The 14,805-nt window shown below is 58.2% G+C and overlaps 5 protein-coding genes across 5 annotated transcripts; 3 read left to right on the top strand and 2 right to left on the bottom strand.

Moving 5' to 3' along the window:
• Positions 1–292: 292 nt before the first annotated feature.
• Positions 293–4,209, top strand: MKK02DRAFT_33470 (uncharacterized protein; the record flags this gene model as incomplete). The annotated part of the gene is made up of 15 exons (XM_053088725.1): positions 293–415; positions 475–1,036; positions 1,080–1,273; positions 1,321–1,705; positions 1,762–1,832; positions 1,878–2,119; positions 2,166–2,434; positions 2,486–2,556; positions 2,606–2,695; positions 2,745–2,813; positions 2,870–3,016; positions 3,069–3,403; positions 3,448–3,897; positions 3,966–3,982; positions 4,085–4,209. 15 exons carry the CDS (start codon positions 293–295, stop codon positions 4,207–4,209), a joined length of 3,150 nt encoding a protein of 1,049 aa, XP_052946002.1.
• A 1,029-nt stretch (positions 4,210–5,238) lies between these two features.
• Positions 5,239–9,718, top strand: MKK02DRAFT_33469 (uncharacterized protein; the record flags this gene model as incomplete). Its single annotated transcript, XM_053088724.1, has 5 exons — positions 5,239–5,944; positions 5,990–6,484; positions 6,529–6,986; positions 7,409–9,626; positions 9,660–9,718. 5 exons carry the CDS (start codon positions 5,239–5,241, stop codon positions 9,716–9,718), a joined length of 3,936 nt encoding a protein of 1,311 aa, XP_052946001.1.
• Positions 9,719–9,916: 198 nt separating this feature from the next.
• Positions 9,917–10,832, bottom strand: MKK02DRAFT_33468 (ESCRT-II complex subunit-domain-containing protein; the record flags this gene model as incomplete). The annotated part of the gene is made up of 5 exons (XM_053088723.1): positions 9,917–10,111; positions 10,158–10,249; positions 10,307–10,360; positions 10,420–10,568; positions 10,645–10,832. The coding sequence occupies 5 exons, from the start codon at positions 10,830–10,832 to the stop codon at positions 9,917–9,919; spliced, it is 678 nt and encodes a 225-aa protein (XP_052946000.1).
• Positions 10,833–11,023: 191 nt separating this feature from the next.
• On the top strand, positions 11,024–13,035 carry MKK02DRAFT_44925 (uncharacterized protein; the record flags this gene model as incomplete). Its single annotated transcript, XM_053093150.1, has 3 exons — positions 11,024–11,323; positions 11,392–12,530; positions 12,579–13,035. The coding sequence occupies 3 exons, from the start codon at positions 11,024–11,026 to the stop codon at positions 13,033–13,035; spliced, it is 1,896 nt and encodes a 631-aa protein (XP_052945999.1).
• A 254-nt stretch (positions 13,036–13,289) lies between these two features.
• On the bottom strand, positions 13,290–14,208 carry MKK02DRAFT_44924 (uncharacterized protein; the record flags this gene model as incomplete). The annotated part of the gene is made up of 6 exons (XM_053093149.1): positions 13,290–13,459; positions 13,519–13,610; positions 13,655–13,674; positions 13,727–13,828; positions 13,873–14,009; positions 14,067–14,208. 6 exons carry the CDS (start codon positions 14,206–14,208, stop codon positions 13,290–13,292), a joined length of 663 nt encoding a protein of 220 aa, XP_052945998.1.
• Between the last annotated feature and the right edge of the window lie 597 nt (positions 14,209–14,805).

Here is a 14,805-nt window from a genome sequence, read left to right as displayed (position 1 = left end):
CGGTCAGCATTCGCTCACCATCTTCCCCCTCCCATTCCCTCCAATCCTTCACCGCAAAATGGGCATTTTTACCCCTCTTCCCCCGGATATAGGGATATTTCCTCGCTTGGACACACGGACCCGGCTTCGTGGTCGAGTGAACGGCCGACGAGTAATCGGAGCTCGAGCAGATGGTCCCCAACCTTACCTGCCCTGGCGCTTTCTCCGCGCAATCCCGAGCTAGAAAGCGGGCACGGTTCGGCCCATCAGCTCGGCGGTCAAAGCGGGTCTCAACACCGCCTCCCTCCGCTCAATGACTACCCTCAACGTCCAGCATCTGGATGGGGAGATCCTCCATCCACCGGTCACTCGTCCATCACGTCCCGCCCGCCTACATCGTACGAATCTTATCGCCCATCCTCATCCTCCCACCAACGTCAGCCTCAACCATCCAATCTGCACCCCTCTCAATCTTATCCCAGCTATCAACCCCAGCCTCAGCTGCACGAGCGCATCCGTCGCCCATCGGACGTGCAGCCCTACACCCCGGCCGCGGGCTCGCCGGACCAATCCTCCGTCCGTGGCGCCCCCGAATCGCCACAAGAAGCAGGGAGCAAGAAGAAAAAGAGGCGGGTGGCGCTATCTTGCGCAGAGTGCGCAAAGAGGAAGCAAAAGTGTAATAGGGAGACACCGTGCCAGCACTGCGTGTCGAGGAGGGTTCCTGAGCTGTGCGTGCCGTATACGAGGAATACGTCGCCCAGCGGGAAAGCAGGGGAGAAGAAGGAGGGTGGAAAGGACGTCAAGGCAGAGAGGGACGGCGGATCGGTGCAAGGTGGAACTCCGGCTCAGGCGCATATGGAAGAGCCCGGGATGTCCCAGCCTCAGGTTTCAGCTCAGGCTGCGGCCCAACCTGCAGCGCCGGCTGTGGGCGGAGCGAGAGCGCCGAGCGTGCTCCCGACGTTGAGCGTGAGGGTCATGAGGCTGGAGGCGATGGTCAATACCATGATCAATCAGGTGCCGAACCTGGAGGGGAAAGCTTTGCAGGATTGGCGCATCAGTGAGTAACTTTATAAGGCTTAGAAGCCGAAGCTGATTCGCAGATCATGCGCCTCTCACTCCACCACACACCAACAACCCCCCTCTTCGCCAGCGCGCCATCTCCATAGCCTCGTCGCGCGGACCGGGTCCGATTGACACCGCGAGGGGTTCCCGGGACGCTTCGGTTGGGCAAGAAGCTGGCCTGATGACGGGTATCGACGTCGAAAGCTCCACCCGGAACCCCCTCCCACAGTCTGTGAGTTTCCCTCCACACCGCCAGATATCGCCAAACTGATCATTCAGATGCTAGACACGGCCGATCCCGTCCCACTCGGCCTCAATTTCCACTCATCCGCCGCCGAACCTCTCCAATCCGTGCTCACTGACTGTGGCGTCTCCCCGCATAAAATCCAGGATCTTATGAGCCAGCTCCCGCCCCGGGCGGATGCGGACGACCTGGTCGAATGGTTCTTCACCAAGATCAACTATATCCGATACCCCATCTCGGAGCATCTCTTCCGCCAGAGCTACACCGCGCTTTATGATAACAGGTCGATTAACGGTGCGGCGGTGTTGGCGCTGCCGCTGGTGTTCATAGTCTTGGCGATGGCGGTGAGAGTTGCGCCGGATGAGTGGGTCGGAGGGGAAGAGGCGAAGCGGGCAACTAGTCTGAGGATGTACTGGAACTGTGAGTACAGCTAGCAAACTCTCCATATCTTTGAGCAGACAAGCTGACTGGTTCAGCAAGGATGGCGATTAACATCGCATCGGCAGTAAAGGCAGAGACGGTACAATTGGTCGAGGCCAGGATCTGCGTAAGCTCACTCGGCATATCATTCAGCTTGAAGCTGACAGGTCAGACCGGCCTCTACCTCGTACTCATGCACGACCGCCGACTCGCCGAGGGCTGGGCAGAGTTCCGAGCGGGTATTACCACTGGTCAGGCTGTAGGGCTACACCGTGACGGCTCAAAGTTGGGGCTGGACGGATACAGCAGCGAGTACAGGCGGAGACTATGGGCGTACCTCGTTCACGCGGACGCTACTTACTCGTGCCTACTCGGACGGCCCATCAGTATCGATCTACGCACTTGCGACACTTTGTGAATTTCCCGCTACCCATGGAAGATTTCTCAGCTCATCGATCAGACCACCAAGCAACCTCAACATGTGCGACTATCAGACCTCCGCTTCCCAGCCGGTCCCAAGACCGCTCTCGCAACCGACGTTCGCTACCTACCTCATCCTTCGCCGGCAGCTGGGCGAGATCGTTGCGAATGTGACGCATCATTTCCAGCGGCTGGACGGGGGTGGCGGCTACAAGGATGTTGAGGTCCTCGATGGAGAGTTCAGGCGGTTGCGCGAGGGGTTGCCTGAGACGTTCAGGATGGACAGGCCGAATAGGAGTTGGGATGATCGTAGGTCTATCGCCTGAATGGGATGCGGTCCAGGAGAAGCTGATCAAGTAGAATGCTGGTATCTGCCCGTGCATCGATATTATATTCAGACGGAGATCTTGCACTTTATCATCATCTTGCATGTAAGTTCGAAGTTGCCTTGCAATGGCAGGGTCAGAACTGATCCAATAGCGACCTTGGCTGTTGAAGAGACTCAGAAGTAACCGATATCAGCTTTCCAGGCAGGCGTGCTTCGAGGCGGCTGTGACGGACTACAAGATTGTAAGCTTCTCGAGTTTCAAAGCGGTTGGGTAGTGAGCTGACGATGCAGCGTCAAGCCTGGAAGAAGGACTGCCCGGACTTCTTCGAGACTCTACTTGGAAGCTCGTTCCGAGAATTCGTGAGCTGAAGGATTCCCCCGCGGCAAGGCCCAGGCGACTGGCAGCTGACCGTCAGAACGCCGCTATGATCGCCGGAATTAGCATGATCGTCGACCCGCGCGGTCCTCACGCGGCGGACATGCGGCATATCGTGCAGGACTTCATGCATGAACATCCGCACAACCCCCGTGCGGACGACTTTTCGCAGAAGGAGGCTGCTATAGTGAGCTCATTTCTTCATTCGGTGCAATGAGACTGGAAAGCTGATCCACCAGATCTACACCCTACACCGCCGTGCGCTCGAGATGGAGGAAAGACGCTCTCAGCGGCACTCCCTTGTGCGCTCGAATCTGTCAAACGAGCGGGGCCAGCCCATGTCCTCTCCTTCCCGCGGAGACGGTCGGATGCACCAATCGCCTCGAAGCAAGGACGAAGCGGAAATGCCTGCACCGTCAATCCCTCACCGGGCTTCGTTCGCCATGAGTACCGGCAGCTACGGACCCGACGGGGACCAGACGCCCGGCAAGACGCCTCTGATGCAGTTTATCAATGGGCACATGGGGTTGACGCCTGCTTCGACGTCGTCAGACGAGGAAGGACCGCAGAAGCTGTACGTCGATCTCTGCGGTATGTGTGACGGAGCTGATATCGCAGACTCGACCAATGGCTGATGGCCAATACGACCTATGGACCCGGGGCGGACGCTACCATCAACCCGTACATCTCGACCTATACCGGTCTCCCGCCCATGTACCAATACAACACCCCCAGCACCAGCAACAGCAATCTCCAGCATCAATCGCTCGGCACCGGACCATACGACCCGCAACTCGGAAATGCGTCCGGCTCGGGCCTTTACACCGATCCCTTGACCGGTGGGCCGGGAGGAGATGCCGGTGCAGGCGGATCGAGCAACTTCGGTTTGGGCCTAGACCCGAGGCTCGTGCCGCTCGAAGGCGGAGAAGGGGGACTCCAGAGGGGGGAGCGGATGCCGTCACTCGTTGGACCGCCTGGGGAGGATGGGAACCCGATGGTGTTCTGGGATAGACTCATCGATGGGATTGTGGTGGGGCAGGGGTATGACCTGACGGGGGTGCCATCTTTGTGAGCGGGCAGTGTCAGGATATGAGATGCGGACAAAATGTCGAATAGCTTGAATATACACGATGTAGTGAACAGGGTGGTGTTGGTGCACACCAACATGCATGGCGAGAACAAGCGATGCATTGCCTGCTGCAGGGAGCACCAGCCATCCATCCGGAGTGCCACACTCGCGGATGCTGATTTGGAGACTTCGGCGATAAGGAACGATGCCGTCACAACCGACAGTATCTGAAACTGCCGAAAGCGGCAAGAAAGGTTATCGATACGCGATTCTCCGACCGACAGATCCGAAACCGGGCGCGCCGAACCTGAATGCGTGAATGACTTTGATTCTGCTGACAACGAATGACACGGTTCGGGCGCGAGTAGCCGCACAGCGCAGGCACGTCACAGCGGGCCCGACAACAGGCTTGTCACTGCGGACTCGCGAATAAGTTGTCCAATGACAAGGGCACGGTTAGTCAGTGAAACATACACCGAGATTAGGGAGACGCGTTATCCGGCTTTACGTACTGCGCATTCCATCAGGTTCTTGGGCTTTCTGCACGATGGTTGGCGGTCATGACTTCAGGAAAGCTGAGCCGAGGCATGGGGGCGTCTGCAGCAGCATGCGAAGGTGGATTGATGTTCCGCGAAAGCGATTTCGATCAAGAGCTCATCACCCCATTGTCCTGCCGTGAGGAATGAGGGGGGCCAATCTCGCGCGCGCTCTTGCCCGAGAAAGTTAACGAACGTGCTATCGCAAATAGGCACGAGCGTAAGAACGTCCTATCTTCCAGCCAGCGCCGCTCTGCTGAGCAAGCTGATGAGGCAGGGCTCCCCCCCAGCACGTTGCAAGTCCCCCGACTCCCCTCGCCGCCGCTATCTTTTGTGCCACAGTGCCACACGCGGTTGATGTCAGGGAAATCGGGTCCGGGTTTGTGCCGAAATTGCCAAAAGGGGGCGACATTGATTAGATTTGATTTCATATCTATCAACGCTTGATTGGGCGCAGCGCAGCTCTCATCTTGGTTCCTATATCCTCTGTTCCATCTATATATCAACACCTTCGACTATAGTCACTCAGAGCTGTGATACAGCGGCAGGATACGCAACTGCACGTAATCGCCTCACCGTCAAGCGCACAGATCCTTCAGAGGAGTCTACCGAAGCTTTGATTTTCTACTGGGGAAATTGGTAAGCGTCATCCCGGGAAGGCAACATCTATCTCTCATCCTTATCTGCATTCCTACCCTTTCGACTCTGAACACCTTCCTCCGTTCAGAGTTGCGGAGCAGGTGCGCGTCAGATCGTTGAAAGGGACAAGGGACGGAAGCGATAAAGGCGATAAGGCAGGAAGGAATGCCTGGTGGCCAAGAGATCTCGCGCCGAGACGAGCCGAATCACGAGGTTACTCTTCGCCCTTCTGCAAATGACACCACAACCTTACATCGCTCCTTTGCTGACATATCAGACATCATGGCCGCATCTCCCTCACTCCCACCACCCGTCGCAAATTCTCCGGAAAACACTCTGCCGGGATACAAGCCCAGCACGCTATCCGCCCAGCACTCCCCTAGCACCCCTTACGGTCAGCCCTTTGGCTATCGGCGCTTCTCCGCTGCGTCCCGCCTCTCAGATGCGCGCGGATCAGACCGGGGAGATCCCGCCGAACGCAATGTGGACGATGAGGAAGCCATCCTCGAAGACTCGGCCCAATACGGTTCTTCATTCGAGCGGGGACAACCGTCAAGGGGCGAAGAGGAGAGTCTTCCTCGGTGGCGATTCTCGGGGTACGAGGGGAGCAATGAGCGGGGAGGAGTGGACGATGAGGTGGTTGAGGAGGAATCGAGACCGCAGAGTCGGGCGGGAGATTATGAGGGGGTAGAGGTGGAACATCCGGGATTGATTACGCCCGTCTCTGCAAGAGAAGAGGCGAATGAGGCAGGGAGTGCGGCGGAAAGGCATCTGGTCGTACCTTCCGAAGAAAAGAAGACTAGGGGAAAGGGGAAGGCCCGCAAGGGCAAGGAAGACGAAGAAGAGGCACAGCCGGCCAAAAAGCGAAGAGGTAAGCCAGCAGAGTACGCCGTGGAGTATTTAGCTGACCATACAGGGAATACACAGGCATCTCCATTACCTTCGCCACCGCCAAGTACCGCCCAGCGGCATCCGCCACTCGGCTCATGTCCTGGCGACGGACGCTGTAACGGCGCCGGCGGGAAAGCAGGCTGCGAAGGCTGTCCCACCTTCAACAATACCATTGCTTCGACAAGCATGCAGCCGCCCGTCATTGTCGCGGCGGAGGGTATCGAGCGAGCCACTCCGCAACTTCGGTCAGAACAAGGCAGGCCGAACTTCTGGTCTTTGAACGGCAACGTTGGACCGGCGGGCGTGAACATGGACAAGACCCTCTCGGCGACGTCGGCGAAAGAGCTGTCGGGCGACGAGGTAGAGGCGGAGAGCAAGGGGAGTGTGATTGGGGACGAAGATGCGGCCGAGGCGGGAGCGGCGGCGACTCCACAGGGTATGAGCTGCAGGAATTGCGGAACCAGTACGACACCGCTGTGGAGGAGAGACGAAGAGGGACGACCGCAGTGTAACGCTTGTGGTGAGTCATCGTCAGCTATGATTGATGTCAGAGCTAAAGTTCAGGCCTGTACCACAAGCTGCATGGTGTATCGCGACCAGTGACCATGAAGAAGACCGTCATCAAGCGCCGCAAGCGAGTACCTGCCATTACTTCAGCTGCGGGGCGCGCCAACGCCGCTCTTGCCGAGTCTGCGTCCCCCGCACCTCAGCAGCCTCCACTACCTACTGCGCCGACTACCTCTGCGCCGCTTCCGCGCGACCTCTACCAGCCCTCTCAGTCTTCTGGTCTCGGCCTGTCGCCCGCTCGTCCGGCTCAACACAACGGTCATCCGTCTCTCGGTTCAACCTACCATGACTCCCTGGGTCTGAGGGGTACTGCAGTTCCACTACAGCTCGGCGGCGGGATCGGCGGGGAGAGGAAACGGCCATGGTGGATCGAAGAGGGGCGAGAAGAGGCGGAACGCAGGGTGAGGGAGGCAGCCGAGCGGGACAAGAGGGACAGAGATAAGGACCAAGAGGGCGTGAGTCATGTTTCCGCATCCTCTGCTTCGATCACCACACCTTTCTTCCTGGTCTCGTACTTTTATCTGCCATTCTTGACACCCCCTTCTGGCCCTTGCCCCCCGTGACCAGGCACGATATGCCCTTCTTCCTCCTTTGTCTCCCTGTCATCAATTATCCTTTCACCCCTCTCCGCACCTGCGAGGGAGACGAGCACGTTTTCTTGTTTTGCGTCTCTAATCCCTTGTTCATCCTGACTTCCCCTGAGATGTCGGGCGCGAAGACGAGCTCGGCCATCTGATTCGCGTTACAGCGACATTTTCCTTTGATGCTTGCCTTTAGCTTTGTTGTCAGATGGCGTGCTCGCTAGGCGCTGCATATAGCAGCTTGGCCTGCGTTCTCCCCCTCCTTCTCACTTCAATCCGCTTGTGATTTTGCCCAGATAATGACTACCCTCCCTCTTCCTGCTCGTTTTGAATCGTCCACTCTGTCTCCGACGATGTTCCCCCCTCCGTCAGAACGCACGCTGACCAAGTTTCCTTCTATTCATCCTACATCGCACTCTCGTCCATCTCCTACCTTTCCCCGCCGCCTATCCACCGCGCCTCGATACCACCCCTACACCCCTCGACTGGCTCCTCCCGTATCGCCATCTCGTACTGTCACCACGCCCAAATCGCTTCCTCCGCCCTCACCACGTCCCTCCGCGTCGACTACTGATCCTTCGGTACCACACCCCATGTCTGCTTACTTCAACGTCGATCCCACCCGCCGCGCCTCCATCACCACATTTGTTCCCACTCGATCGCCCAAACCCTCATCCCGGGTGAAATCTTCCTCTCGTCATGCCTCTGAACCGCCCGTGACCCCTACAACCAGATCGGTTTCTTCCCTTCCGCGCCTCCTGCCGCCCTTCCGTCGTCCCACCAAACAGCTCGCGAGACAATTGGCCGCAGAAACCCTTCTGGCGATGGACTCGGTACCGAAGGATCCAGGAGCTGCCTCAGCAGAGCCGCCAGCAGCTGGGCAGCGTACGAGCGAGGAAGATGTGCGCGGCGCCAAGCGCAAGCATGAGGAATCACAATCGCCTTACCGCACCAATCCCATCGGTTCTTCCCTCCCTCCAAGTCGCAGCCTTCAACAATCCGCATCGTCATCCGGGGCCCGACCCCAAGGTTCCGCCTCTGGCTCAGGCGGACTGAGCACACAGTCTGGTCAAGTCGATGGCCGGTCCCCGCAGAATACACCTTTAGTCGCTCCTACAACTGCCCTTCCGGCTCCCAACCCAGCCAATCGGTACTCGCTGTACGGCAACGGGGCTCGCGATCCCCATGCGACGCCTTGGTCCCTCGGGACTCGCTACGGTCTTGGTGGTCTCCGACGCGACCCCCCTCCAGCCGCTCCTCCCGCTCCTGCCCCGACTACAGCACAGGCCAAAGCCCCTGCTCCCGCTCGCGGACCTGTCATCGACCCTTTGGCACGCAATGTCCGTCCGCCTGGACAGACTGGCCAGCAGCAATCCAGCGGCCCCACAAACCCTTATGGTCAGCCTTCGAACGCCCAGCGTGAGCTGCTCGAACATCGGGACCAGCTCCGGGAGGGCCGAAAATGGCTCGAGGCGATGATGACCAAGACGGAGCGCCTGCTTTATGCTGTCGACAAGCAGCTGGCAACTGCTCCGGCTCGGACAGCACAGCCTGCAGCTGCGCCGTCCATGACCAATGCGAGAGCAGGAGTGGCGGGTCCCGGACCATCGGCGGGGACCGGGCGGCATCTCGATGACTGGGAGTACGAGGAGCGGGAGCGGGCTCGGGCGAAGGAGATCCAGCGGCTCGAGGAGGATCGTCAGCGCGATCGCCTCGACCGGGAGAAGCGGCAGAAGGACCGTGAGGCGGATCTGGTCCGTGAGCGGGAACTGTCATTGTTCGGCGCGTCGGCGGCGGATCGAGAGCGGGAGCGGGCGCGTGCAGCTCAACGACCAGCCGAGCGTGAGCGAGACCCAAGAGCGCTCGGGTTTGGCGGAGGTTTCTTTGGGGTATGGGGAGCGGGCTTGGGTCGGGACAGGGAGTGGGAGGCTTTGCGGGAACGGCAGGCGAGGGAGAAGCTCCAGGAGGTGCAGGATAGGGAGAGGGAGTCGGCGCTGCGGGAACGCCAGCGGACCGAGTCGGAGAAGAACAGAGATCTGCTACTGGCGAGTAGGAGAGTCGCGGCTGTTAGTCCGATCCCCTCGGCTCATCCCCCGCCGGCTCCGGCTCGAGCGGGTTCAGGCAAGAGTGTCAATGCCAACTCGACGACCAACTCCCCCGTCCTTTCGACCAAGGCGGTCGCTCCTGCCGAGACAAAGTCGACGTCTGGGTGGGACGGCGAGCCCGTCATGGCCGGCTCCACTATTCCTAAGAGCCAACAGCCCCCTACCACGAACGGCAGCCAGAATGGGCAGGTCCGTCCGCCATCCGCCGGATCAGCGTCAACTACCGCACCAGCGCCAGCCTTGACGAACGGTGTCGGAAAGAACGGCTCCACCACATCAGCTTCACCCGCTACGCCCGCAGCGTCCGTCACGGCAGGATCACCAGCGGTCTCGAATGCAGCTGTTCCATCGACCGCTCCAGGCTCGGGCGGCAAGGGTGGACAGGCAGGGGCGGGAGGAGAGGGGAACGGTGTGTCAGGGGCGGCAGGAAGCTACGGGAGAGGAATGGGGAGGGGCCTTTGGAATTGGGAGGCAGGGACTAGGATTCCGGCGAGGGAGTAGAGTAGGCGTAGAATAGATTGCAGCAGGGAGAGAGTAGCGGAACAGCAGTATACAAGACACGATTAGAGTACGAATAGTCATGTAATTCCGCGTTATGTAGCTCTTTGGCTTCGGAATCTGGACAGACAGCTTTGGATTCAAGCCTGATATACAACTGGTAAGGTTTTTCCGGGTCTCTCACCAACAGATCTTGCCCGTTCACAGGAACCGCACACCGTCCCCAGTCCCGTCCTCGCCCTTGATCACCTGCGCCTTCCCCTTCTTCACCAGCCCTTCTATCGCTTTCCGCAGAATGGCAGGATATAAACCGCGGAACTCGGTCGTTTCAGCCAGATCCCCCTCTGTCAGCTCGTAAAAGGTCAATATGGAGCCTGTCTGCCCAGTATCGGTGACCTGGACAGTCAGCTTGGACTCACCGGGAGGAGTGTTATGAGCTTACCCAGTCATATATTGCCTGTCCCCAGTCGGCTGGTTTCCGCCAGTATAGTAAGTATGTTGAAGTCTGCTTTGGGGGGTCCGCTATTGTATGTCCTGCTTATCAGACTGTGTTACGAGTGTGTCGAGGATCTCAAGTGGTATCTGGCTCACCCTCCTTCGCCATGTGTGCCATGAGCTGCTTCAGCGTTGCTGGGAGTAGCCTTCCTGGGAGGGTCAGCCTCTACCGCACGTCTCCGAGACTTGAGCTTTGGCTATTCACTCACTCAATATACTCCGATTCCAGAAGACAGCACCGCCTCCGTCGACACCATCGCAATTGACCGTCCAGACCCGCTCATATCTTGCCCAAGAGAGGACGAGCTCAGACCAGAGATTCAGCTGATGTGCCAGTGTCGCTGGGTTGGGCTGTAATCTGAGTGGTCAGTATTGATCAGTGAGAATGCCTTTCCCCCGTGATAGAAAGGCTTTCCTGCGCAGTGATGACATACGTGAAGAAAGGAGGAAATGACCAGATGGCAGGAAAGGTGAATCCAGAAGTGGAGACGACGGGCCGAAGGGGTGTTGAGGGGTTCGCAACTTGCCCAGACCCATTCTGCGCTGCTTGAGCCTGCGTTCTGGCGGCTACTGATACCAAAGCTGCCCTTGAGCTGCTCGTTTCTGGGTAGCTGGTGGACATGGCGAGATGTACAAGGTGAGAAGAGGCACCTTGAAGATCGTTCCCAAAGTCGCCGACAAATGCCCCCGGAACCTTCGATCTTCGACTGCACTGGGCACGCGTCCGAAGAGCGCGTCCATCTCTATCTCCTTCTCTCTCTTTCGTACCTCAGCGCCGGCGCCATAACATCACAGCTCACTACTGGTCTAGCCATGGAGTCATCAAGCAGGTCCGACGAGAAAGGCCCAACGAAGCCGGACTCGACGGCGTCGCTTCCATCCCAGTCAGCGGCCTCGGAAGGTGGCTCAAGCCTCCCGCCGCTGCCCACTCGCTCAGCGGCCTCGGAGGTGCTGCTGGTGCCCGAGCTGCGTCAGCGCATACTGCGGCATCTCAACCGCAAGAGTCTGGCATGTTTCATGCGGGTCGATCGCAAATTCATGTTCGATGTGGCCACGGAGCTATATCATACGATGGACTATGGCTGGGTGAGAAGTCACATGGCCATGACCACGGTACGTACACTTCACCAGCTCCTCTGTCAACTTCCGGTCAACGGAGAACGGATTATGCTGATTCCTAGGAGCGTCAACGGACTTACTGCATGGCCGTACGGGTGATTGATGGCCGCGGGGACAAGCTCAAGCTGGCCCCCGCTATGCTCCATCAAATGAGCCTCGTCCACGATCCCAAGGCCAAGCCTCGTGAACGACGGGACGCTACCGCGGAATTCCTCTCCATCTACCGCACCGAGGTCTTCAAACTCGTCGTCCCACCCATGCTGCGCAAGTGCCCGGGCTTGCGCGTGATGCACCTCGGCGCTGAGCGGCGACCCTTCGGCGGACAGTCCTGGACCGTACGGTTCGATCCACCTGGCGTAATCTCCAACGATTCCCTCGGTAGCGGCCACATCGATTTCTACGAAACCCTGTGCGCTGAGCAGAGGAGCTCCCTGACCTCGGTGACCGCTGTCAAGGCTCCTGAACCCCCCTCCCAAAACTACACAATCAGCCTGCGGTTCGATCTATCTATGGAAGAGCCATACGTGCGCATGGGGACCACCCGCTTCATCAATAAACAGTGGTCGGAGGCGTTAGGGAGGGATCCAGCCTTCGGCCACATCCACAAGGCGGTCGGGCTCGGAGACGTCGAGATCACCTTTGCTGATCTCGCCTCTCTGTACGCCCGGCAAATCTCCCTCGGCTACACGGAACGTCTCGAGGTCATAAACGCGCCCTATATCGCACCATGGGCGGTCACGGATCTTCGGTCGTTCTCGGTCGTCGCCGGTGCCACGCTCACCTCGCTCGACCTAGTCACCTGTAAAGCCATGTCCAGGCAGTACGAGACCAAGGTAGACTTTGCCGACCTACCCGGCATCCTCTCGGTCGTCACCGGTCATCTTCCCCTCCTGCGCACGCTTCGGATCCCTCTGAACGGCGTGCAGGCTGCCGAGAAGATTTGCGGAGATCTTCTTGGTCCGGACGCGCTGGAGGACGGTGGAAGGCTTACCACCCTTCGCATCGTTGTCACGGGGCGAAACAAGCCTATCCCCATGCTCAACACCCTGCGGTATGTCAGCAGGGCGTGCGAGCCGACCGCTAAGGTGATGATGACCCCTGCCTCTCTATTCGGCGATATGAGCGATTCTGGTAGCGATAGTGATGAGGAGTTGCAATGGAAGGGAAAGGATCAACAAGCGTGCTATCGCTTCCTTCGCGCGTAGGTTTGTCAATTAGGCATAACTTGGTTCAGAGCTTATAAAACCAGGCAGCCTGCATCATTTCGTGCCCACCTCGCCGTTGTCAATTTCGCGGACTTGGGCGTCAAGCGAGTGGAGGAAGTGTCGAAGCTGGGCTGTCACAGCGATGGGCGCCCGCTAGGCCTATGGGAGGAGCGGGTGGGGGCATTGATGGAGGAGATAAGGTCGGGAAATATGCGGCGGGGGCAGGGCGAGTCTCAATCCCCCGCTCAGGCGCAATTTGAGGCGGAGATGAGGCGGATGGCAGGGATGGCTCCGAGCGCAACTTCGGAGCAGATGCTGCCGGTGGTGAGAAAGGCCTATAAGCTCTTCTATGATGTCCGAGGCTCGCTATCTTCTGGCGCTAGAATGACATTGGGGGCCGGTTTCGCCGGCCTCTTACGCGATCTTAAGAGGATCCTGGGTAGTCGTGACCACTCGGACTTCTCTGGCGACTCGTCTGAAGAGGACGCTTTCTTCGATTAGGCGGAGCTTTGTAGTAGCTGTAGGGGTAATGACACTTGTGTACGATGGAACGTGCTGATCAGTCTGCTGCTGCCGAGCGGAGTGGACCATCAATCTTACCTTCGCGCTGGGATGCTAAAGGTGGTGGGCCACGCCAATGATCAGCTGATAGAATCCACCCCGTACTGAACGCAAGGGATCAGATAGAATAGATTACAGCCTCCTACCACAGCCGCAAATCTCATCCGAGTATTTCGAGATGCATAAGGCAGGGTCTAGGCGAAGCCTCCTCCGCCCCGCTTCTCGTCGATCAGTCTGAATCGCTCTACCACCTTGCGCTCCTTGATCAGACATCCGGTCGCCAGAGCAAAAGCGATGATGACGCCCTCGCAGGCATAGATGGACGTGAAGGCAAAGTTGAGGTGATGGTCTGCTTCATCCGTCACTGGATATCAGCTGGACTCGGCGGTATCGATGAGAATGGGCGACATGAATAGGAAATACCTTTGGCCATACAGCCAGGTTGGGTCAGCGCGAAGACTCTGTCTGCGCAGAAGCCTTGAGGAGCAGCGAATTGACCGGTCGAGGTAGAGTTCCTGTCTGATCAGCACCACTTTGTAGCGGCAGCATGCGAGCTCACCAATATCCGCAACATGAGAACTGTCTAGTCAGCGCATTCCCCTTCCTTGTTGAACCACAGGGCTGAAGTCACCCTGTCTTGTAGCTCTTGCTGGATCTTGGGCCCTCCCTGCTTCCATAGATCTGCGCAATTGTCCAGCTCCCTCAGCGAGAAGACCCAAATGACCGATGCGGACTGCCATATCAGCTAGCTTCAGACCGAGCATGGGGGAGACGTACGATGAGAGTGAACACAGCGATGATCAAACAGTATCCCGCCAAGACCCGGAGCGGGAGGAGTCGGGTCGGGGGCATGAAGAAGGCCGGAATGGAGATGAGGGTTGCGATAAGGTATGATATGCCGAGGGATATGGTCACTGTGGTATCAGCTTGTACTGCCAACGATCGAGCTGGACAGGAAGAGAGCGATTTACGATCGAGGCTGAGAAAGGGAAGCAAGAACCGGAGAACGACATCCCCCGCGTCCCGCCAGAGAATGGAGAATACCACGAGCAAAACGCCAGCTGCGAATAAGACGAAACTGAGCGCAGCCCAGACGATCACCAGGATCTTCATATTGGTCTGAAAGGCCGAAGGCGGCCGATTATGAAAGTAAGCGGGAAGTGAGCGAAATGAAGAGCTCGGCCAGCGAGAGGACAACAGAGCAGCGAGCGCGTGCCGGACGCGAAGGTGAGTATGCAGATCAGAGCCAGAGGGCAGGAATATGGAGACTGGCTGATATTGAGCGGGCTCGCAAGCGAGGTAAGCGTACTTGGTCGTAAGCGACATGTTCGCTGGACTCGTCGCTCGGTAAGGATCGCCATGACGACGGCTGGGGCGCCGTTGTCAGCCAGCCGCGTCAGTAGCGTCAGTAATGACTTCCACTTATTTGTCCGTACTCGTACAGCAAGAGCCCCGGCCTGTGCAGCTCAGTCACTACACCTACTCAAGGGGCAAGAGCTATGTATGGACGATGGAACCGAAGCTAATTGCATTAGTATAGTTGGGTCTTTCAGCTTTCAACACAAATGCGAATGCTAGATTTGTAATGAGTCATTACTAGTACAAAAGTCCTGCTGGGTCAGCCCGACACTCGCAGCGCCATCAGCTTCTCTTCTATACGCCTTCAATTATGTGCCCACGCACTCATCGCAAGTCGACGGTGCTTGTATC

The sequence above is a fragment of the Dioszegia hungarica genome (genome assembly GCF_025882075.1).
Source record: "Dioszegia hungarica strain PDD-24b-2 chromosome Unknown MKK02contig_8, whole genome shotgun sequence".
NCBI lineage: Eukaryota > Fungi > Basidiomycota > Tremellomycetes > Tremellales > Bulleribasidiaceae > Dioszegia > Dioszegia hungarica.
The sequence above is the reverse complement of the archived record's forward strand: the minus strand, read 5'-3'. Positions and strand labels throughout refer to the sequence as shown.